The following is a 23,085-nucleotide window of genomic DNA, read 5'->3' as shown; positions in this document are numbered from 1 at the left end:
CAAAGGCTTATAGTCGTAGGGTTCTTTAGGTAAAGTAAAGTGGACTCGGATCCATTGTACTTCTGCAATGGTAAAACTTCCGAAAGGTCCCTCATGTGAGTTCATCTTTATATAAACGGCGGGTGCATGTGTACCCGTTGTCTCAAACGTAACTATATACGTAGAAATCTTAAAAGAAACTTTTCTAAAAAAATTTATACTATATTGAAAGTTATATCCTCTGTTTGTAAATTATGAATCCAATTTTAGCTAGAAGCATGCATTCTTGAGAAAATAATAAGTCCGAGCCTGTTGTATAAAGGGGTAGTAAGTGCAGTTGTCCTCTGCATCCACAAACTTAAATTCCTAGATTTGCTTTGTGCATAGTTCTTCACCTAATAGCAACTGGCAGATAAGTACGAGGCAGCGATTGTGACAACACTCGTCATCTTCAACATAACTATATTGGAGTAATACTTAATTGAACAATTATTGAAGAACTATATTTACTTATAATAAGTTTGCATTTATTGTTAAAAATAATAATGGTGAAATGATGCTTTTTCTATCCACCGATTCAAAATCATAACCTTGCTTGTCTTATGATTATTGATCCTTATATTTATTTCCCTGCCTGCACCACTCAAGTTCTTGCAACAACCTTTTTTTCCAATTCATATAAGTAAATCTATTCATCAGAAAACGATTAATAAATATAATATTTAAAGCATATCTTTTTTCATCTTTTGAAGCATTGTGGATCTTAAGAAATTTGCAGTAAATTGTAGATTCTAACGCAGCAACAACAACAACAAACCCAGTGTAATCCTATAAAGTGGGGTTTGAGAGGGGTAAAACGTACATAAATCTTACCCCTACCTTGTAAAGGTAGAGTGGTTATTTCCGATCGACCCCCGGCTCAAGATAAAAGTAATAGAAGCAGACACAAGTAGTAAAAATTATAGATTCTAACGAATTCCTAATATATCAGCAACTGCTTCATGGTTCTCCACAGTCTTCAAACACTTGCAGAATAAGATTATATTCTCTACTAAATATAGCAAAATATCCAAAAGAAAAAAATTAACTAGAAAAAAGAAAACTAAGTTCACTTCAAATAAATGAGAAGCTGAAGAAATTCAAGTTAATTTCTTCCATGATTTTTCATAGATAAAAAGAGAAATCTCAAAGACTGGCAAGTTGCTGAATATTGATGGGATAAACAACATCAGAACCACCACTGAAAGCCTTCCTCCCAAACAAGATGTTAACTGCCTCAGTTGGATGAAATGCATCCCAAAATATGAATTGTTCCCTATTTTGACATGGTGTTTGGAATGGTAGACATGTTATTTGCCCTCTATTTCTCCCTACTCCACAGCATCCATTATTTATTTCACTAAATCCTGTTACATCATTAACAATGTTGAATACAGAATGTTAGCTTTTGCTTCCAAGGATTTAATACAAAATTCCAAGAAATCTTTATTTAGATGGAAAGTAAAAGAAAATTAGACAAAAAGGACTGTAGTAGGGGAGAGCAATAATAACAATAATAGAAGGAAAGAAAAAGAAAGGTAAAGGAAAGGAAGAAAAAGGGGTGGATGGTTAAAGGTTAATTCGAAGGGGGCTTGGAGTAACTGTAAAAGTTGTCTTCATGTGATCTATAGATCACGGGTTAGAGCCGTGACAACAGTTACTAATGTTGGCATTAGAATAGGCCGTGTACGTCACTCCGCTTGGGATGCGGCCCTTCTCGGACCCTGCGTGAAAGTGAGATGCCTTGTGCATCGGATTGCCCTTTTCAGTTAAAGTGTAACTAAAAATGGATTTAACTTTTATACCTTATCAATTAAAGAATTTTTACATTATCAATATATTTTAACTTGTTTGTAATGGACATGAACTTTTCAAATGTCTTTTTCTTCGTCCAACTGAAATAAAATATAGAATAAAATAAATAAGAATTTTTCTGGAAAGAGTTTGACTTACCATATTGTCTATAATTGGTAAGGAGATCTTGGAACATATTCCTGATGTCAATATAAACAAATTTGGAACCAGGAAGATTGGTATTAAAGTTGTTAAGCATTGATCTAACATTGTTATGGAATGGAAGAACAAGTTGATCGACTTCATCTGAACAAGCACCATTTTGACTTTGTGCTAGAATACTTGGAATACACCCCATTAGTCCAACTCCACCAATCACAAATTTTCTAGCTCCAAGATTATATAATCTCTGCAATTTTCATGAATTGAATTGGAGGTTAAAAAACATTAGTTGATAAATAAAATGAAAAGTACTAGTTTAGAGTAAAGTCCTAGGTGAAAATGACTTAACTCAAATCTCTGTTGTCTTATTTAAAGAGAAGGAAATCACCTCAAATTGATAGATGAAGATGGAATATTGTTTTAAAAAAGAAAAAGAAAACATAGAATTTTCCACAAATGATGTTACCAAATAATTTTTAACTAAAACAATCTAGCAGAAAAGGTTTGTTTTAAGGTTTTCTCTTCCTGTTTAAAACAAATACAGTGTTGGTAAAAAGGAATTTATTATTTATTCAATGTAGTACAAAAAAATATCAAATAATAAACTCATTTAAATAAATAAAGTATTTGAAAAAAAAATTAATTATTCTAATATTTATTGTGCTGAAAATGAGAGGAACCAGCGAGATCACGCATAAGAAATTGCATCCCACTAAAAGAGGAAAAGATATATAGTTTTTCACTTTTTTTACTTTCACTTACCAGCCACAAACAAAAAAGAAAAGAAAAAGGAAAAGAAAATATAATTTCTTTCTTTTCACCGAAAACCCTCTCCTATAAAAGCATATATTATATTAGGGAAAAATGGATACACTAATTTGGAAAATTACAAAAGAGATAATAAGAAACAAAAAAAAAAGAGTCTTACCATAAGTTGTTGATTATACTGCTGAACCAAGAGACTGGCAAATTCTTGAGCATTATATTGATTCTTTGTATTGTAATTAGGCATAAGGTAATTATTAAGGTAGTCATTGCTTCCCATTCCAACAAAGAAAATAGATTTGGCTAATGCCTCTCCTACATCTGATACTCCAAGATTGCTTCTGATTTGGTTAACTGTGCTCTCAAAATTTGTGATTTGCTGATTGAATGGAATACGCCCTACCTGTATAAGATTAATAATAAAAATGTCCAAGTAATCATGTAAGATTCTATGAAAAGAAACTAATGTGACATTTTAAAAAGTTAAAAGTAAAAGCACTTGGATAGGTGGTTTAGGTGTAGTGCATTTACCTTTATTTATTCACTTTGTTCATGGATTTATTATTACAACATTTTAAGTGTCAGCCATTTACATTCTATATATGAATTTGACTCATCAATCGATCCTCAAGGGTTCTCGACTCATATAGTCTCTGTTTTGGTGAAAATATCACGGGCTAGCCAGTTTTCGGATCGGTAATTAAAAAATAGCTAGTATATGTAAAGTCATTGAAAAATAATCATTATTTTGCTGTAACACGGTAAGTTCCAACATAATATAATGGAGATTGGTGCACCTGTGTATGAACTTCCAGCATAATATGCTGGAACTCCAACACACGGAAAGTTACAGCATAATATGCTGGAGATTGGAGCACATCTGTATGAACTTCCATTATGCTGAAAGTTCACATGTAAAAAATTCGAACTCCAGTATATTATGCTGGAATATTTTTCGGATTTTGAACAGTATCTTCGTTCAGATTTATCTTTATATGAAAAGTGGCTAAATTTCCATTACTTTTGAAACTGTGGCTATTTTTCAATTACCACTTGTAAATCTGATTATTTTTGAATTTCACCCATTGTTTTGTCCTTTCACCAATAAATAAGGGGTCCGAACTTGGGGTGTTTATGGTTCGGTTTGGGTCGGTTTTTCCCTAAAAAGAAACCAAACCAAGTAAGTCGATTTTTCAAATATTTGAACCAAACCAAACCAATTAAGTCGGTTTTTTATCGATTCGGTTTTTCGATTTTTCGGTTTTTTCGATTATTTGTCGGTTTTTTCTTAAATATGAGACATACACTACCAAACGCATATTCCAGCGAGTATATTTTCAACGTAACGCTATCAAACCAATTGCTCTTTGAGAAATCTATCATTTACCAAGATATATTGATGATAATTGACTAAAATAGTGATGAATAGCTTAAGTACTCAATTAAAATCGATTATTTTTAACATGAAATAAATTCTTGTACTTAATAAAAGAAAACTACCAATCAAACTAGAAGGCAAAGAATTAAATTATTATAATAGCAAAGAACTAGACTAAACATACAAAGGACTAATATGTACCATAAAATTTTAGAAATTTTATATATATATATATATATATATATACCATAAAAATTTAGAAACTTTATATAAAAATATACATATATATAGGTATAATAATAAATTTAAATATCTACTTTTATAGTCGGTTTGGTTCGGATTTTTTTTTTATTAAAACCAAAACCAAACCAAATTTGATCGGTTTTTAAAATTTAAAACCAAAACCAAACCAAACCTAAAAATATCGGTTTTTTTGGTCAGTTTAGTTTGGTTTTCGGTTTGGTTTGGTTTTTCGGGTTTTTATGAACACGCCTACAGTACTACTTACCTTTTTTTTGGGAGAGACAAGGTGGAAATTCCTAAATTTTCTATACAATAACAATTTTTTTTTTTAAAAAGAAAAAATAATATTGTATAGCCGTTCTCAAAATAATAGCTGAAAAATGTATATATATATATATATATATATATATATATATATATATATATATATATATATATATTTTGTATGTTATATACAAAAAATTATACAAATTGCATAAACTTTTTCGGCTATTAGATGTAAATAATTTTTGACGCGGGCTAAAAGTGAAAAAAAATCAAAAACAAAATACACTATCAGTTTAGGAAAAAAATAACTATAAGTGAAGTTAGTAACTTGAAAAGTAAGTCAAAAATCTTACTATAACTTGTTAAATTTATATTGATAGTTTTTTACACGGTTAGTACATACGTTAAATCCTTTCTTTTCTTCTGATCTTGCTTTGGGGTTATTGAGACATTTTAAATAAATTAAAAGTACCATTTCTTTGTCCTTTTCCTTTTTTTCTTTTTGTGGGGGGGAGGGGATTGAATTGGATATTTCAAAAAATTTAAAAGTTAAAAAGAAAACTCACAAAGTTTCTGCCAGTAATATCAAGAATCCCAGCAGCAGCTGAGGCATAGTTTATTCCAAATCGCATTTGGTCTCCAGAAGCCTCAGTGTATGGTGGAATAAGGGGTAGTCCAAGCAATTGAGCTGCAAGTAATAATGAGTCAATAATTAATTCACCCAATATTCTAATTTTATCTATCTTTTTAGAAATGAAATAACTGGTTTGTTTTTATCCTTGTTTAAATACTTGATCTAGTTATGAGAAGTTTCTTGGCAAGAAGCAATAATTCTCTTTATCATGTCAAGAAATATTTCCGTACCGAATCCTATTTCTCTTTTAGGAAAAACAATCAAATATTTCTTTTTTTATAGTAATTAAAAACAAAATTTGAGAAAAAAAGTCCACAATACTAGAGTCTAACATATTGTTATACCTATGATCTAAGCTCGAAAGTATCACATTTCGCTAGATTATTGTGTATGCTAATATTCTACTCTTTTATTTAATCACTCTAAGTAATGATTGTTCTTAATATTCTATCAAAAAGGGGAGAAAAATAGAAAGTACTGAAACTTTAGAAGGAAATAGGAAGGGCAAAGATCACTTTTAGCCCGCGGCCAAAACTATTTACATTCGATAGTTGTAAAAGTGTATAAAATTTATATAACATATCGAAAATATACAATTTTTTCAGATATTATTTTAAGAGTGGTTATACAATAATATTTTTCCAAATAGAAACAAGAAACAAAGGATGAAAAAATCGAAAATATTCCATGCACAAAGGGTTGGAAAATGAAATATTTGGAGAAAAAAACAAATATAAACAAGTGGATAAATGTGTGTATATTACCAATTACATCAACCATGGTGTAACCGTTGGAGAAACGACCAGTAGGGCCACCATTAAAATCAATTCCATAAGGAAAATAGTTAGCCTTTGCAAAAGAAGGCAAATTATTGTTGTTTCCATTGTCAATCAAAGAGTCTCCAAATATAAACATGGCTGGCACCAAAGCATTCCTCGTTCCTTCTTCTTCTTGACATATTGCATTATTAACCAATGCAAACAACAGAAAACCCAAAGAAAATAGCCTAAACTCACTAGCCATTTCCTCAATATAGATGGATCTTCTCTACTATCTTTGGTTAGTGTGTGTAAATAATGTAACTAGCTTGAAGTGAGAAGGAATGAAAAGGTGGCAAAGGGTTTAATAGAGGAGGGAAATGCGGTGGTTAGAGAGGAGTAAATGAATTCACCTGTAAGTTGTTTTATGCAGTAAATGAGTAATAATTGATGAGTGAGTATATAGGAATTATATTCCTTGGGGATAATATATGAGTACTACACTATACTTACTATATTTCAGGTTGGTTTATTGATTTAATGGTTTTTTCACTTTCATAGTTTCACCTCATTAGGAATTGAAATATTAGTCAGTCATTTTTTTCTTTCTATTATTTGCTTAATTTCACTAGTTCTTCATTGTTATTTGAGAAGTTACATTTCAATGTATTTCTGGAAAACTTCTTGAGAAGATATATAACTAGATTCATATATCAGTGGCTATTAGTTAAAATTGACAAGTTATATTGAACAAATTCAATTAAGAATTAAGGGCAAAACGGCTAATATGTAAGACAGGAAAGGAGTATATTTCAACCTAAGGAAAACATTTAAAACAAAGAGAAAAGAGCCAGCGCCACAAAAATTGAAAGGGAGTTATTAGTTGAGCAAATAAACAACATGAGTAACTGCTAGTAATTACTCTATATTATGCAGACTGCTGCAGCCATGGATGAGCTGTGATTTAACAAATGATTGGTCTCTTTGGGCGGAGCTCTGTGGCGTATTTACATTTGATGCTTAACTCACTAAATAATGTTGAGCTGAGCTGCATTCCTTCATTAATACTTAGCTCCATTTGCAGCTGAGAATCAAGTCTCTTCCCTAGAGAAAAAGGTGCATGTTTATGATTCTGAGAAGTAAATGCAAAAACCTTTTTTTCTTTCAGAATTTTTATGATGTGCATGCAGAAAAGCTTAATTTTCTGTGTTGGGGACAGTTGAGATGGTTGCTTCGTATTTACTACACTGGCCTTCTGTTATTACCTTCCTGAATGTGCTAACTACGTGCGTTGCAAGTATACTTAATTTCATGTCCATTAGCGTTAGTTTGTATTATAGGAAACGACATTGTGGGATCACACTTGTTACCGTTAGGTTTTATAACACAAACTTAAATATTTGTATCTTCCAATTTCTCAATGGTTAGTATAGACAATACAATGTCTTTTTGAAGAGCTCCACATAGTTTTGGAGTGTAGCGTACATGGTTTCTCTACTCTTATAGAGTGATATCGCACTTATTCTTACCCCAAATAATTAGTTTGAGGCATTTTATTTGTCTCCTATATAATGGAGATCCATTGAAGAAAGATCCTGAAAACAATTAGCACCCAAAAGTGGGATCCTAGCTCAAACCAAGTGCATTGATCCAGATTGTAAACAAATTTGATCCAGAAAAACAGGCTCCACACCACATATGGTGAAGATATTTGCGCGAGGCATCTAATTGAATGGACTAAAGTTATAAAAAAAAGTCAGATAAATATACAAATACATAAAGTTGGCTATCATTGGATCACAATTAACAATCTTTTCCACTTCTACACCGAAATCAACATTGGCAAAGAATGCCTCAAGGCTTCCATAACTTCATGGTGCAGTCTTCTCCATAGGTGGCGACAAGGTTTATATGGGGATGGTGAGTGATACCAATTACTTCTTTTTCATGTACCTGCCATAAAGCAGAAAACTATAACTTTCAGTGACTTGCTTTTTATCCTGATCCTAAAGCCAACAACACTAAAAACCCACCTAAAATTTAATGCACCCCTAACAAAGAATGACTAACATATCACTTGTTAAAAAAAAAACGTATTCGACGTCCATACCTGACAATATGCAATACGGTATATGTACATACATGTGCATGTGAATGCAGGAGGCAGATAAGTTTACTGTTGTTTGAGAAGGGATGAGAGGTTTAATGGTACAACAGATTATTTTGGGAGGATTAAGAGGAAACAAAAGAAAATAGTCTATATACCATTATCACTGAATAAATGTTGATTAAAACAAATATGATTTGGTAAAACAAAAAAATGAGATAGTATAACTGAGGATGAAATTAGAGAGAAATAACCGCAGAATCAATTAACTAACCTTCTATCATTTTCTTATTTTGCTAGCAGGTTGGTTGAAGAGGTATTATGAGAAGAAATATAAGATGTTTTAAACCAAAATATCCATGGTATCCATTAATTTTTCGTATAAATATTAGGTAAGAAACTGAAAACTGCACAACACATCAGCAAGTTATCATTGTTCCCCTTCTCTTGGCTTGAATGAAGGCATTAGGAGGATGAGCCATGGAGAAAAATCAATATCCTTCTTCGCACTGTTATTTATCTCTTGACAAACCGAAAAAAAACATATAACTTAGCCTCGGCAGCATCCACGTATGTGAACACGTGCGTCTTAGGTACATACGCACACATCCCAGTAATGATTAAGTGAGCAAGCGAGTGAGATAAAGAAAGCAAGAAAAGAAAGATTTATAACAATACCGAGCTCAAAGTGTTAACTCTACAAGTATGACTTGTACTGTGACAATAAGGAAAGAAGATGTGGTAGACAAACTTCACATCGGAATTAAAGCGTACCTTCATCAGATGTTCCAGTTTGTTTGACTGATAACTAAAGCAGTACAAGTTTCTGTTGGAATACACAAACCACATCATCAGCATAAATGGGATAAATCCTTCCCCACTGAATATCAATATCAACAACGTAATAAAGTTCACATAACTGACACATTTTGAGTGCAGGGAAAAAAAAGATATTTTCCACTGTACAATAAGCCGGTTCAAAAGTAGATACGAGAGAGCAGTAGTAGTTTCAGAATAACTCGACCATGTATGAATAATATAGTAATTAAGTTCAATCGTAGACAAATCTATAGCAGCAAGTCCTTGAAGTTTCAAATGTAGAAGAAGAGAGAAATCTTCAAGGATGAAATAAAATCAAAGTTCACCAAGTAACAACAAAGTCACACTCTCTTTCTCTCTTTTTCTGTAGCAATAAGAAATAATGGCATCAATCTCAAAACTCCATAAAGCAAGGGACTTAAATTTCAACTATACCTGTCTTCACCTACACAGTAAATCCATTCTCCTTTTGGTGATAGACAAGCAGCCAAAAAGTCTCCACCTTCTCTTTTACCAGATGAGAAACTTTTAACGACCTACATGACAATTGCATAGCATAAGTTCACTTACTATTTGAATTCTTCTACTAAACTCCACTTCAGTCCATTGTCCTTATGTTTTCTTTTAGAAAACGAATTTGACATTTCAATTAGTATAAAAAATGTCAGTTGCTAGTATAAAATGATTCCATTTCCCAATTTGTTCGCTCCTCTTTCCCGGACTATACAACAACAACAAAAAACCCAGTATAATACCACAAGTGGAGTCTGGGGAGGGTAATGTATACGCGGACCTTACCTCTTTCCCGGAAAATCTCCCAAAATAAAAAATAAAGAATGGAAAGAAAAATGATCCACAAACAACAATGCTTACCTGTCCTTGAAGTGTCATCAAATAAATAGATGACGTCTTATTGCACACTATAATGTGATCTGTGTTCTTAGGGAAAAGATGGACAGAATTCACAGATGCATCACCACCCTGTAGGAGAAAAAGATAGCAGCAAACGAGTTCAAAAAACAAAATCTTTTAAAAAAAACTAACACATAATAAATAATATAGTGGTAATATGCCCCAGGCAAATCGAATACCCTTAAAGGAGGTGGCGGTCTAAATGTCTGCAGACACTCTGTAGTTTTGGCATCCCAGACCTGTTTTGAGGCAACTCAGACAAATTATGAACAAAGAATAGAGTAGATAATCCCAATTAAATAGAATTGGAAAAAAAAATATGGCATGCTTCTCTCAGTCATCCCTTGAAAGACAGTAATCTTACCTTCACTGAGCCGTCACTAGATGCCGTGATGACTCGAGATCCATCATTGTTAAAGATGGCATCATTCACATAAGATGAATGTCCGCGAAATTCCTTTAACAATTTACCTGACTTCAGGCCATGAATTCTACAAAAGATGAAACAGAGATATCAGACATGCTTCTCCCAACCAAGACCAACAGCAGACAATTTATGGCTATGCAGCCGTTATATTTTTCAGTTTATTTCCCTTTTCGACTGCATCCGAGGATATCATTTAGCTAAAACCACTATGTCTAACATCTAGTGATGACATGCCATCACAGCAAATGGTCAAAGGATAAAAACCTTGCTGTGCTGTCAAAGGATGTGCTTAAGATCTGACTTCCATCTCGAGAGAAGACAAGACTGGTGACACCCTGAGAATGTGCGCGTTCAAGACGGCGCAAGCACTGACCAGTCCTTATACGCCAAACCTATCACACATAGTAACATAAGAACAAGCAAGCCAAAACCAGATCTAACACGTTGACATAGGAAAACAAAAAGAGGAAAAAAACAGAAGACAACAAAGAGTAACAAACTGTAAAGAGAAGTAACTGCACAGCAACAACTTGGACAACTTGGAGGGTTAAATAAAGTCGTATGAAGAGGCATATGAAGGATGCGCCATAAATTAGACAACTTGGACTCTTGCGTTGATTCAGTAATTAAAGTTTCTGATTCAACAGGCAAAGCTTAAGCAAAAATAGCCATTATGGTTTTTTTATCCTTCTCTCTTTTCATTGATTATGGAGTCCTTCTCCTGCTCCTACAAATGTTAAGGATCTTTTTTCTTTTTTGTGATAAGTAAACTATTAAGGATCTTTATGGAAATATTAAGGATCTTTATGAAGCTGCTTTCGAATGATTATACATATGAAGCAAAGAATATATTGCTTCATTTCAATGCTCCAGCATGTTCGGGGCGCCAGCATTAAATTGCATTAGTAAATAAAACTTATCTGAAGTGCAATTACAGCGTAACAATGTCAAAACAGACTGCTCAAGACTTCCTCAAGTGTCTCAGTTCTCCCAGCAGTCAAATTGGCAGGATGAAGATAATACGAATTAGAAAGTTTTTATTGAATAGAGCTGATTAGGAACTAAACCTTTACCTTTATTTTTCCATCTTGTGACCCAGATGCAAGCATCTCCGAGTCTCTGCTAAAATCAACACAAAGGACAGCATCATCATGCATCATAAAAGTTTCCTACATAAATATTCAGCAAGTCAGAAAATACAAAAGATTCACCACATGCATGAACATCCCAAGTTCAAACAATAGCTAAAGACAAATTCAAATGCATCAAGATAACCAAGTCCTCTTTCAGAGATCATCCGCCTAACATAGGCAGGTTAATACAAAACAGATGCTGATTAGAAAAATGGAAGATGCAGGAACCCAGCAAGATAGACAATACAAATTCAAAAGTACAAAGTGGCAATTCCAGGACCTCTCTTTTCACCAAACAGCCTCCTGATGAGTATTTAAAAACAAACAAAGATGTCGTATTACTATTACCATACTAATTATACACCCAAATAATAAGAAATTTATCATGATTAAAAAAAATTCAAAAAAAATAATGACAAAAGCACCAGTAGGAAAGCTGAACCATATGATTAGGTATGCTAAAAGCGAGATTCAAACCCCTTATACCCCCACCCCCCAAAACCAAAAAAGGGGGAGAAAAACACGGAAAAAGAGATAAGCCTATATTTATAGGTAACAAACAGCATACATCCCTTTTTATAAAAACAACTAATATTTAGATTTAAACAACTTTGCGTATTGACATTTATGAAGGAACATCTTGGAGAAGTAGATAAGCAATAAGACTTGCTTAAGGCAATTCACAAGACAACTAGCTGCATACAGCTGAGATATACTATATCTTCTATTCATTAATAGACTTCACTGCAAATATAGCAAAGAAATTACACAACTGCACTTGTCAAATGGAATAAAGGTTCCAGCAACGACATATGCATCAATAGTTCAATAGTAACATACAGAGATGAAACAACTATGGAATTATGCTACGATTTCAAGAAACTAAGGCCCAAAAAATTAGGATGAAACTCGGAAAGAAATAGTAAATGTATAACTCACATCAGCCTGATATTGAAGATCCTTCTTCAGTTTTCCACTTATGTGGTCCCATACCTGGTGAATCAAATAAAAATAAATTTGAATCAACACTATACCATCAATTAAAATAAAAGAAAATGAAGAAAAGTAAAAGAGAGCATTCGGAGAGACTTAGGTTTAGTATACCTCAATAAATCCATCAACTGAACATGAGACAAGGAATTGTCCATCAGGTGAGAACCTAGAACATTCTGGATGACTCTTCTTCCCAAACTGCAGCACAAAATCCACTAGAGAAATAAAATTATCATCTTTAAATTTCTTATTCACGCCCCCTTATTACTCCCGGAAAGGAAAAAAGGAGAGAAAGCTTGAAAGGAAAACGAAACAGCTCAGAAAAGATTTTCTAAAAAATATATGGACTGTGCTATAGTACAATGAAGGTACAAGGACTAAGAAATAACACCTACGAATTTAAAGCTCGGCACATATCAGGTGAGATCAATCATTTCATAGTTCATGCACATTATAAATGTTGCATCATCCAAGAGGATGAGAATGAGTAGTAAAGATATCATCATGGTGTCTATGTAATGAGCTCAAGAAGCCCACCATGGTGTCTATATGCAACAGCCACGTTGCACCAAAAAAGTAGTAAAGATATGCATCTGTCCTTAATGCTAATAACAGACTCCAATTTGCTCTCAAAAATTCTAGTGTAATAGTCCACCAAATCACTAAAGGGGTGGTGTTCCAAGTTTTCTTATTTATTTGTGTACTTCTTCTGTCAAATTTAAACAGAAAACAGTGAAAATGAAAAGAAAGCAAACATAGATTCCCACGTTATCAGAACAATGAGGATTTCTAACTGTTTCCCATTATCATACTTTTGTGACTTCCTGAGATGTCATGTACTTCTTTGCATTTTGAGGAGAACTTGTTTGGACTTTGTGACTCCCATTATCATATTTTTCTCCCATAGTTTCACAAAAACAACATTGGTTATCCACAGGACAATACACCCATAAGAAATAAACTTGAAAAGAAACAAACAGAGAGAGATTAGAAAAAAAGCTCGACACACATATCTAAGTGAGAAGCCCGGTACCAGAGAACACCATTAAAAAGAAAAACAAAGAGATACACGGACATGAAAGTGATTAACCAGCTGAGAGCAGTTTCACGTGAGAATGAAAAGCAAAAAAATATAATAAAAATAAATAAACCGAATAAATCTAGGTCCCCATGTTTTTGATTACACAGGGACTTCTAGAGCAATTTCCAAACGTTGACAGTTTGATGTTTCAACAACATAAGCTCTTTGATGAAGTTATAACCACCCTAACATGCAACACACAGTCTCCATCTAACAGCAAACATATATGAGTTTAACATAATACAACAAACCTTAATAGTGTGGCCGAGTGTTGTCGGATACATATCCTCTTCATCTTGTTTCATAGCAGCTGTACCTCGGAATAGATCAAATTGTGTTCCAGGTGGAAGTAAACCTGAAAAGAGCCAGAAGAAAATAACATACATGGTATACAAAGTCATTATCGGGTTATGTTAGCAAAAAACTAATTCACCTATTATGAAAGTCACACCACTGGAAGCATTAGAAGTTATATTAGAAACTTGACACAAGATATGGGGAATTTCATCCTTCTTTAACAAATTTATGCTTTATCTAAAATAGGCATGTCCACGATTGACTGATGCAATATTTAAATTCTCTCAAGACAAGCATTTGGACTTGGAGATCAAAAAATTGTTATTAACTGCGGGTAGAAGATGCCTTTCTTCTGAATGAACATTATAGCCTTAGAAGAATCCAATATGATCATCTTGTAATAGCTGTAGGTAGAAGATGTACTGATGTACTCTCTTCGTTCACAAATATTAAAATATTAAAAGTAAATACTAAACCAAGGATTTGAAGCAGTTAATGAACTAGCAGTAAACCTGAGTTTTTGAGAACTAACAACCACCTCTCCCTGCCCCCCTAAGAGAAATTGGAAGGTAGAGAAGGAGCATAAACTCATTGAGCCCAAAAGTCATCTCTCCACAGGATGACCATTTTTTGGTGCGTGAAATACTGGCCAAACTTAACAACTCAACGAACAATTACCATTTTCTTTTATGAGTAAGGAAAATAAAAGGCAATTATCAATTTTGATGTCCTCAAAAATTACCAACATTTGTTTACTCTTCAATAAAGTGAAATTTCTCAGAAGTTTAGTGTTCATTACTAACACGTCAATGAAAATCTAACGATAAGATTGTATATTTCACCTTGATGCTGCTGCCATTTCAAGGCTTGACCAATCAAAGCCATTAAACGTGATGGTGGAACAACAGAAACCTCAGCGGAAAGTGCTGCAATGCAGCCAAAGAAGATAAGTTATAATCTTAAGTGTATCAATACCAAATTATGCATTAAGTACATATAATTGACATTACAACATTTCAACCCTGAAATATCATCAACTGCTCAGCCCTATTTAGTACTGTTGAATTACTGTAATTGTACTTCTTAACCAATTACAAAGACGCAGAGGACCAGTATAATGGCATTGCTATGCAGATACACAGATCTCAGAATATAACATATTAAAAGAACACATAAATTAGACTATAGAAGGATCATAGGAGGAATTGCAATAAGAAGACGTTAATCTGGTGGGATAAAGTAATAGGAGAGATAGTAAGATGCAGCCTTTTATGTAGTGGGCCTTAGGAAAAGTACATTTTCCCTTTAGTTGGCAGGAACCTTAGAGAAACTACTTTCAGGGATTATACTTCAAATCACATCTCAGGAAGTCTTTCAATCCCTCTTTGAAGAGTTTAACAGGCTAATGAGCTTTGCATTCTTCATGGCATTGTGCATCTATCAATACAGATTGCTAAATTTGGTTTATGCCGAGTACTGAAATGAAACTGCTGTTCTCATAAAACTTGCTCTGGTGCTACATGTAGACCAGCATAGAACACATTGCAAATTCGTTCATTATAGATTTTTTTTCAAACTAAGTGTTTTATCAATCTAAGCAAAGTGCATTTATTGGCAACCTTGGGCAATTTGAGCACGTCTTTTCTCCTTGGTTGAATCATTATAAGCCTGCACATATAACATTTGCATGCAAGGTCAAAAGCAACATCCAGTCAAACCTCAAGTCAAGGGTATCAAGACAACTTCAAGCAGTTAAGAATGAAGCAGACAACCAAGAGAAGAAAGCCAATTCTTTCGCACCAACAGAGATCTAACAGGAGGTTGAACACAAGTAGAATCAAAGTAAAATATGTATACTTGTCCAGTTGACATAACATGCATGTGAATAAAACAAACAACAGTACTGGGGATGTTCAAATCTCAACTGGCGCAAAAAAAAGGGACACACATAGCTTAATCATTTATTTTATAGAATGATTCTAACCTCATGTGGATCAAAGTAAGTCCGAACTAGTAGATGTTCGAGCCGCAAATATCTTTCTGGTTGCTCCTGTTTCATGACACCCATCACATTGGTTTGCCTTAAAATAGCCCGTGCAGTATCCATCTCCCGAAGTTCAATCATCTCCAAAACAATCTATCAGGCAACGGAAAGAGTCAGGAGCAAAAAAGATTGCACTGAACAAAGACAGTAAAAAGGTGATCAAATACTTCAGAGAAAACCAAATAAGCAAAGCAATATTTGCACTTAATATTTTTCTGCCAAGCTGAAGTTCATCTGAATAAAGAGCAGTGATATGGAACTACAGCAATCAAGAGAAAGAAGAAAACAGACAAGAAAAATATGGCATGTTTTTTTCTTAAACAAGAAAAGAGTACAATATTCAACCGAAATCTATTCACTCTCACATCAAACATTTGTTAATACAACTCTCAAGCAATTTTTATTCCACACACAAAAAAAAAACGAAAACAAACAAAAAAACAAGTAAGAGGATAATAAGCACAAAACACACAATCTAAAATGCTTCTTTGAAAGAATGATCCATGCAGACCTGCTCATATAAATCCTCCAGTATCTTTCTCGGAAGCTTTAGTTGTGCAACTTGAGGTAGTACTGCATCCCATCTTCCGCTATTAATATCGGCTATAAAGGTTTCAAGGCTGTCCACAGTATTAAGAGAAACCTGGCACTCATTTTGCAATGTCTGGAAAGTTTGATGCAGAGAATTCTCCTTGCAGAATTGAAGAACTATCTTAATGACACTGCAAGAAAGAAAGAAAACATTATCTCTCACATACAACAATAAGGATAAGATACTCTTATGCTGTTTCAAACTGATATGTCTGCAAAGGTAATATCTTAAATGAAAACAATGCAGATGGTCTTCTTGGGAAAGTAAAATGGCCCTAACAGCAAATGGCTCAACAAACTTATTTAAAAAAAAAAAAAAAAGGCACAACTAGTTAGATACATGCAACACTTCAAGAACAGCATTTATCCAGTAATGTGCACAAAAAATAGGGGTTGGGTAAATGCAACGGCCGCTGCAAGAATCTTCTTGTTACACAAGGTGCTCCATAACAAAATTTTGCTTATCCTGATTAACATTAAGGTAAAAGTACATCACAAATGCTGCAAGAAGTCTTCTTTACTATACACAGTGCCTTGCTTAAACTCACCAAAGCAAAGCAAAAATTGCAGCTGTAATAGTAGTACCTTCTATATTACTTTGCCTAAGATATGTCCTAATCAGTTTCTCTATCTCACACACATACAAATCAATCAACTACACCTCAACCACTTGGGCTGACTATATGAATCCTCTGTATCCATTCCGCACATCTTTTCTTTTTTCTTTTTTTCTTTTTCTTGGTCGTAGAGCCTCATAATGGTTATTTCTCTGAGAAGTTAAAGTACAGGGCACTACTACTAAAGCTGCAATTTTTACCTTGTTTTTGGTCAGAATAAGCAAATTTCTATAATCATGGGGCACCATGTGTAACAAATAAGACTTCTGTATCACATTACTCTCTTACATCAATAAAAAATACCCATTCATCTCTATTAGGGCTCATTTCAAATTCTAAAATTCATGCATAATATTTATGATGCAAACATATATAAACAAACAGAGAGTTAGAAGCTTACTCTCGAGCTTCGATTTCGAGGGTAGAAGACATGGTTATGGGTGAGAGCCCTAGTTAATCCCTGCTTTAGGTGTAAAATCACGAACAAATACAAATACTACACACACACACACACACAGAAAAATGTAAGGATTTTGCCTATGAACTGAAAATCGCAGGAACTGTTGGTCAGTTCTCCACCATTCTCATTTGTGGGCCTAGTAGATGGGCCGAAATGTTCCTTCACCTATTACAGAAGGCTTTTTACCTTTGGGCCACATATTGGATTGGAGACTTGTAAACGTAAAAATTAGCCCGGATGGCCAGTTTTTGGAATAAAAATAAATTGTAGAAATATGACACTTTTTAGGTGGTCTTTAAGTTTTGACCCCCATTTGCTACGCAAGCATAACTTCAAGGTTAAAAGTTACAATTATTGTCCATGGGATGAGCGAGGGACAACACTTATTAAATTTGAAGTTCTGCCAATGAGACAAGCGGGGACAAAAATTCAATATCATCTACTTTTGAGGGTTATTTTTGTATTTCACCGCTTGTTAATATTCGGCCACCACTTGAATCTCAAAAAAATAAAGTACTTTTAAAGATGAAATTAACATTTGAACAAAAATATCCTCGCTAAAATACGAAACTCCAGAAAGGTGCTGAAATTCGAAACTTTGACAAGTGGAACTCCATCACAATATCTTGGAGTTCGAAAAATTCCAAAAGTTAAAATGTGCAGTTCAAACTCCCGAATTTTTAAACTCATATCTTGGAGTTCCTACTCATTCACGACATTGCTTATCTTTTTATTTCGAAATAAAGACAAGAAAATAATCCCTGTCTCTCTTGCTAGTTGCTTAGTTTGTATAACAGAGGAGGATAGGAATAAAGATGCAAAGAACTTTTTCCTCTTTACTGCAACTTATTATTAGTTTCTTTTTTATTGAAAAAGATTGTAGTACAATTTTAATTTCTCTCATTTCCGATCTGACAATCCAAGAAAAGAAGACAAATAATTTTCCTTACTTTTGCATCGGATCACTATCATTAATCCGACGGAGATATATGAAGTACTTTAATCTTTACACTCCTATATTCCCATAGAGAGCTAGTAGACAATATTTTTAAGTTTTCAAACCTTCATTATTTTATCTTATTTTTAAATTTTAATACCTTGTTTAATGCAAAACCTTGTAAAGTTAACCAATGTTCTGAGATGTATTTGTATCATAAGTAGTTATTGTGCGAGAAGACTATTATGATAAGGTACCCTAACGAATGATGTCACGATCTAAAACTAGGAGACTGTGATCGACTAACGATCCTAATCTTCATTGAGCAAATTTTTAATCCAAAAAATATGGGCGTAAAAGTTGGAATGATAATGCAGAAAAAACTCTATCAATTACGAACAAGGAATAGTAAAACCCACATTCTTATAAAATAAGATTCACTGATCACATATATGAAGCAATGAAACTTGTTCAAAGACAAGTGAAAAAGATGGGCAAAAATACTTGTAGATTTAACGAAAGTATATGACCGTACGAGAAAAGTGCTGTTAATATTAATGCCTTACTAGATTTTCTTTGCTGCCTTATTGCTTCTGCGTAGGTTCTTTGATTTAGTACTTTGTTTCTATTTATTTGTCCTATCAGCGTTTTGCACACCCTTTAAAGAAAATAGTAATGATAAGATTTATTTGATTAATTTACTCTTATTTATGCTTTCATTAAACTTTACTCACTCTAGGGTAAAGTTTGAAGAAAAAGATCATTAATTCTTCCTTGATATTCTAGTATAACAGATATTTTGGGAAAGTTAATTACTTTTGACAAACATGACGAGTAAAATAGGAAATCATAAGACGCTCACGTGACTGTGTAAGAGAATATCTGGCATACTTTGTACAAGGCTACAAGTTGAAACGTGGAACCTGAAAAGATTAAAAATATCAGCAAAATAAAAGTGTGCAAGAATTTTTTTTGTTAGTTAAAGGATATATCACTACTAGAAATTACGCTTATGGCAACTCTTTCAAAATCGTGGCAATAGATATACTAACCGTCCCTATAGGGTTATTGGAACAGGTTTGGACATGTTCCGGGATTCAGCGATATAATAGATCTATTGAAACGGTTATTTGTAACGGTTTCAAAAGCGTTTTCATATAGGGGTATTGCAACGGTTATGCAACTGCTACCATTGTTCTATCTATGAGAACGATTTGCTTTTCTATTGGGACGGTTATAAATCGTTGTGGTATAATTATACCAGCGATTTTTTTAAGTCTATTGCAACGATTTTCATGATATATTGCAAAGTTTTTTGTGATATATTGGAACAATTATCAGCACCATATTGCAAAGGATATTGTAACATATTGCAACTATTTATTAGGGGCTCAAGTTATTATTTGCTACGTCTTTTGGAACGGTTATATTCTCTATTGCAACAATCCACAATTATAATTTCTGATATTTATGGAAGCAAAATGAGGAATATTTTCCAATGCAATGAAATTGTTTACACCATAACTTATATAAACCACGAAATAAAATTAAAATATCCAACTAGCATTATCCATATACAAAAATAAAATATGAATACATTGTTTGATCAATAATTCAAAAGTCAAAATAGATGCATGAATTATACTTTTAACTTTATTTATCATATCCATATAAGAGCTAACTATCCATTTATACTATCTAGAGGTGGTCAGGCCGGCATAATTAATATGTAACAGATTTATTGAAATTCAATAATTTTGGTTCAAATTCTATGTATATATTAAAAAAAAATTATTAAATACATACAAGTATAAATTTCATACTTAACAAATCACATAACTTATGCTAAAATTTCGAAGTCGAAGTATAATATTCAAATTCTCTAATCTCTAACTTGTTCTAATAACAATCATACCCAATATAATTTCACAAATGGAGTTTGTGGTAAATATGAGTATACAGCCGTATCCTACATTCATGCAGGTAAAAAAACCATTTCCGATAGAATCTCGATAATCCCTAACTTACTGTAGTTAGTGACTATGGTGTTCATATTTTTGGAATTATGGTTGCCCCAAAGGGAGAAACAGCCAAAAGTTGGTTTATAGAAACGTGCATATTCTAGTTAGTTTTTTTAGCCTCAATTGTTGTGTTGGCAGAAAGGAGAGAAGATAGAAAGATATAAGGATTGTGGTTAAGTAGATAAATAAATTTTCTATTATTTAGAAGTATGAAGAAGCAAATACGTTTCTATTCACATGCTTGCTTATAGTCATTTAAATTTAGATTGAGCATACATTTTTATCTTTTACGAACATTTCGTGCTATGTGCCTTATTTTTCTAGGTACAGTGGCACATTCTTCTCATGTTCATTGACCACAGTAAATTAAACAAAAAACGACAAATGCCGTTAAAATTTGCTCGTAATTTTACACTAATGTTGACATTTTAAGACAATGACGTGTCAGTCTAAAAATTCTTATCACTATCCGAAATTCTCACCTTCGGACTGTGATGGCGCCTAACTTTTCACTTGCTAGGCAAGTCAACGTTAGAATAATATTAACCATTTCTAAATAATTTTTAAATTTATTAATAACAAAGAAATAAATGCGAAAGTAAGGTCTGAAATATACTGAATAATCCATAAAATAACGGTGTCTAAATACTATCCCAGAATTGGCGTCACAAGTGCACAAGCTTCTAGAATAATACAAATAAGGGCCTGAACAAACTACAACTATCTAGAAATAAACACACAGCTAAAGTAAAATAGACGGGGACTTCAGAACTGCGGATGTCATGCAGTTATACCTCAAATCCGAGCAAGTCTATAGTACGTCGCTAGGACCAACTCCAAAATATGCACAAGGAGTCCAGAGTGTAGTATCAGTACAACCGACCCCATATACTGGTAAGTGCTGAGTCTAACCTCGACGAAGTAGTGATAAGGCTAAGACGGGTCACTTACATTAATATGTACGCAATATTAGTAAAACAACAATAATAGAAATAAATCAGGTAACTCTTTTTTAATAGTTGAAGCCAACTCAGTAGTCATAATTAATTATTATTTCAATCAATTTCTGTTGCAGCGTGCAACCTATTTCCACAATATATTCATTTTTCAACCTCTCATATAATTATTTTATCAAGTATATATATATATAGACTTTTTAATAAGTCTGTTGCGGCGTGCAACCCGATCCTTCAATATATTCATTTCAATCAATTATGTTGCGGCCCAATATATTCATTTCAATCAATTCTGTTGCGGCGTACAACCCGATCCTCCAATATATTCATTTCAATCAATTATGTTGCGGCGTGCAACCCGATCCTCCAATATATTCATTTATATCACTTCTGTTGCGGCGTACAACCCGATCCTCCAATATATTCATTTACCAATTCTCATAGAAGAAATTACCTCAATAAATGCAATAATTAATCTAAAATTATAAGACAACAAGCACACAATAATTATGATTTAATTATGAAACAAACAATGACAAATAATAATTTATTATGAAAATCAGGGAGAAAATAGGCAGTTTAATATTTAATATGCTAAATGTCAAGTAGCAATTAATGCACATAATTCAAATAAGCATGTAGCAATTATTACAGGAATTCAAGAATTAATATTTGACAAGGAATTATGAGTGAAACAATTAATATAATAATTCATTCATAATTTAAAATGATTTATGATTTTCAAATAATTATGCAAAAAATTAATTCGACAACGTATAGACACTCGTCACCTCGCCTATACGTCGTTCACATGCAATTCACATAACAAATAATTTAAGGGATCTATTCCCTCAAGTCAAGGTTAACCACGACACTTACCTCGCTTTGTAAATTTCAATCAATTACTCAACCACAACTTTTCCTTTTAAATTTGTCTCCAAAATCTTCAAATCTATTCACAAACAATTCGATATATTCAATACGAATAATAGGAATTAACTCTATATAAATTTACTAATTTTTCTGATAAAAATCCGAAATTCATTAAAATATTCGATAGTGGGACCCACATCTCAAATCTCGAAAAAACTTACGAAATCTGAACACCCGTTCCGCTACGAGTTCAATCATACAAAATTGTCAAATTCCGATATCAAATGAACCTTCAAATCTTACATTTTTATTTTTGGAAGATTGTATAAAAATCTGATTTTTCTTCCATAAATTCACGGATTCATGATATAAATGAGTATGGAATCATGAAATATAATCAATATAGGATAAGGAACACTTACCCTAATATTTTCCCGTGAAAATCGCCCAAGAATCGCCTTACCCGAGCTCAAAAATTGAAAGTTGTTGGAAATGGGTCGAAACCCCATTTTCAGAACTTAAGTTCTGTTTCTGGGATTTTTACCCTTCGCGAACGCGGTCAGTGCCTCGCGTTCGCGAAGCACAAAATTTGTGATGCCCACTTTTACTCTTCGCGAATGCGAGGGCTACTTCGCGAACGCGAAGGCAATTTCCTGGTTAGCCTCTTTTCCTTCGCGAACGCGAGGCTTCGATCACGAATGCGAAGCTTTGCACCTCGAGTCTTCGCGAACGCATTCACTCTGTCGCGAACGCGAAGCACAAAATGTGCCAGCCCCAATTTTCTCTTCGCGTTCGCTG

At 33.3% G+C, this 23,085-nt stretch overlaps 2 protein-coding genes across 2 annotated transcripts; both read right to left on the bottom strand.

Annotated features, from left to right (window-relative positions):
- Positions 1–929: 929 nt before the first annotated feature.
- On the bottom strand, positions 930–6,369 carry LOC104093047 (GDSL esterase/lipase At1g71691-like). The gene is made up of 5 exons (XM_009598765.4): positions 6,026–6,369; positions 5,194–5,315; positions 2,903–3,142; positions 1,972–2,221; positions 930–1,385 (listed from the first exon to the last, which is right to left on the bottom strand). Exons 1-5 carry the CDS (start codon positions 6,282–6,284, stop codon positions 1,165–1,167), a joined length of 1,092 nt encoding a protein of 363 aa, XP_009597060.1. The 5' UTR covers positions 6,285–6,369; the 3' UTR covers positions 930–1,164.
- A 1,277-nt stretch (positions 6,370–7,646) lies between these two features.
- On the bottom strand, positions 7,647–17,609 carry LOC104093046 (suppressor of mec-8 and unc-52 protein homolog 1). The gene is made up of 16 exons (XM_009598764.4): positions 17,441–17,609; positions 16,344–16,554; positions 15,773–15,925; positions 15,408–15,456; positions 14,631–14,714; positions 13,743–13,846; positions 12,522–12,608; positions 12,357–12,410; positions 11,358–11,453; positions 10,549–10,676; positions 10,222–10,348; positions 10,037–10,096; positions 9,819–9,926; positions 9,381–9,481; positions 8,901–8,952; positions 7,647–7,972 (listed from the first exon to the last, which is right to left on the bottom strand). Exons 1-16 carry the CDS (start codon positions 17,470–17,472, stop codon positions 7,874–7,876), a joined length of 1,545 nt encoding a protein of 514 aa, XP_009597059.1. The 5' UTR covers positions 17,473–17,609; the 3' UTR covers positions 7,647–7,873.
- Positions 17,610–23,085: the final 5,476 nt, after the last annotated feature.

This window comes from Nicotiana tomentosiformis, chromosome 6 (genome assembly GCF_000390325.3).
Source record: "Nicotiana tomentosiformis chromosome 6, ASM39032v3, whole genome shotgun sequence".
In the NCBI taxonomy this organism is placed as follows: Eukaryota; Viridiplantae; Streptophyta; class Magnoliopsida; order Solanales; family Solanaceae; genus Nicotiana; species Nicotiana tomentosiformis.
The sequence above is the reverse complement of the archived record's forward strand: the minus strand, read 5'-3'. Positions and strand labels throughout refer to the sequence as shown.

What these genes read in the sequence shown, in the direction of transcription:
- LOC104093046 (XM_009598764.4), bottom strand. Translation starts at nt 17,472, where the DNA reads ATGTCTTCTACCCTCGAAATCGAAGCTCGAGA. An exon ending in CTTACTTTGATCCACATGAG is followed by an intron (nt 15,457 to 15,772) that starts GTTAGAATCATT and finishes TTATATGTGCAG; the next exon opens with GCTTATAATGATTCAACCAA. An exon ending in AACTGGAACATCTGATGAAG is followed by an intron (nt 7,973 to 8,900) that starts GTACGCTTTAAT and finishes GCTTTATGGCAG; the next exon opens with GTACATGAAAAAGAAGTAAT.
- LOC104093047 (XM_009598765.4), bottom strand. Translation starts at nt 6,284, where the DNA reads ATGGCTAGTGAGTTTAGGCTATTTTCTTTGGGTTTTCTGTTGTTTGCA. An exon ending in CACCATGGTTGATGTAATTG is followed by an intron (nt 5,316 to 6,025) that starts GTAATATACACA and finishes TATTACTTGCAG; the next exon opens with CTCAATTGCTTGGACTACCC. An exon ending in TACCAATTATAGACAATATG is followed by an intron (nt 1,386 to 1,971) that starts GTAAGTCAAACT and finishes ATGATGTAACAG; the next exon opens with GATTTAGTGAAATAAATAAT.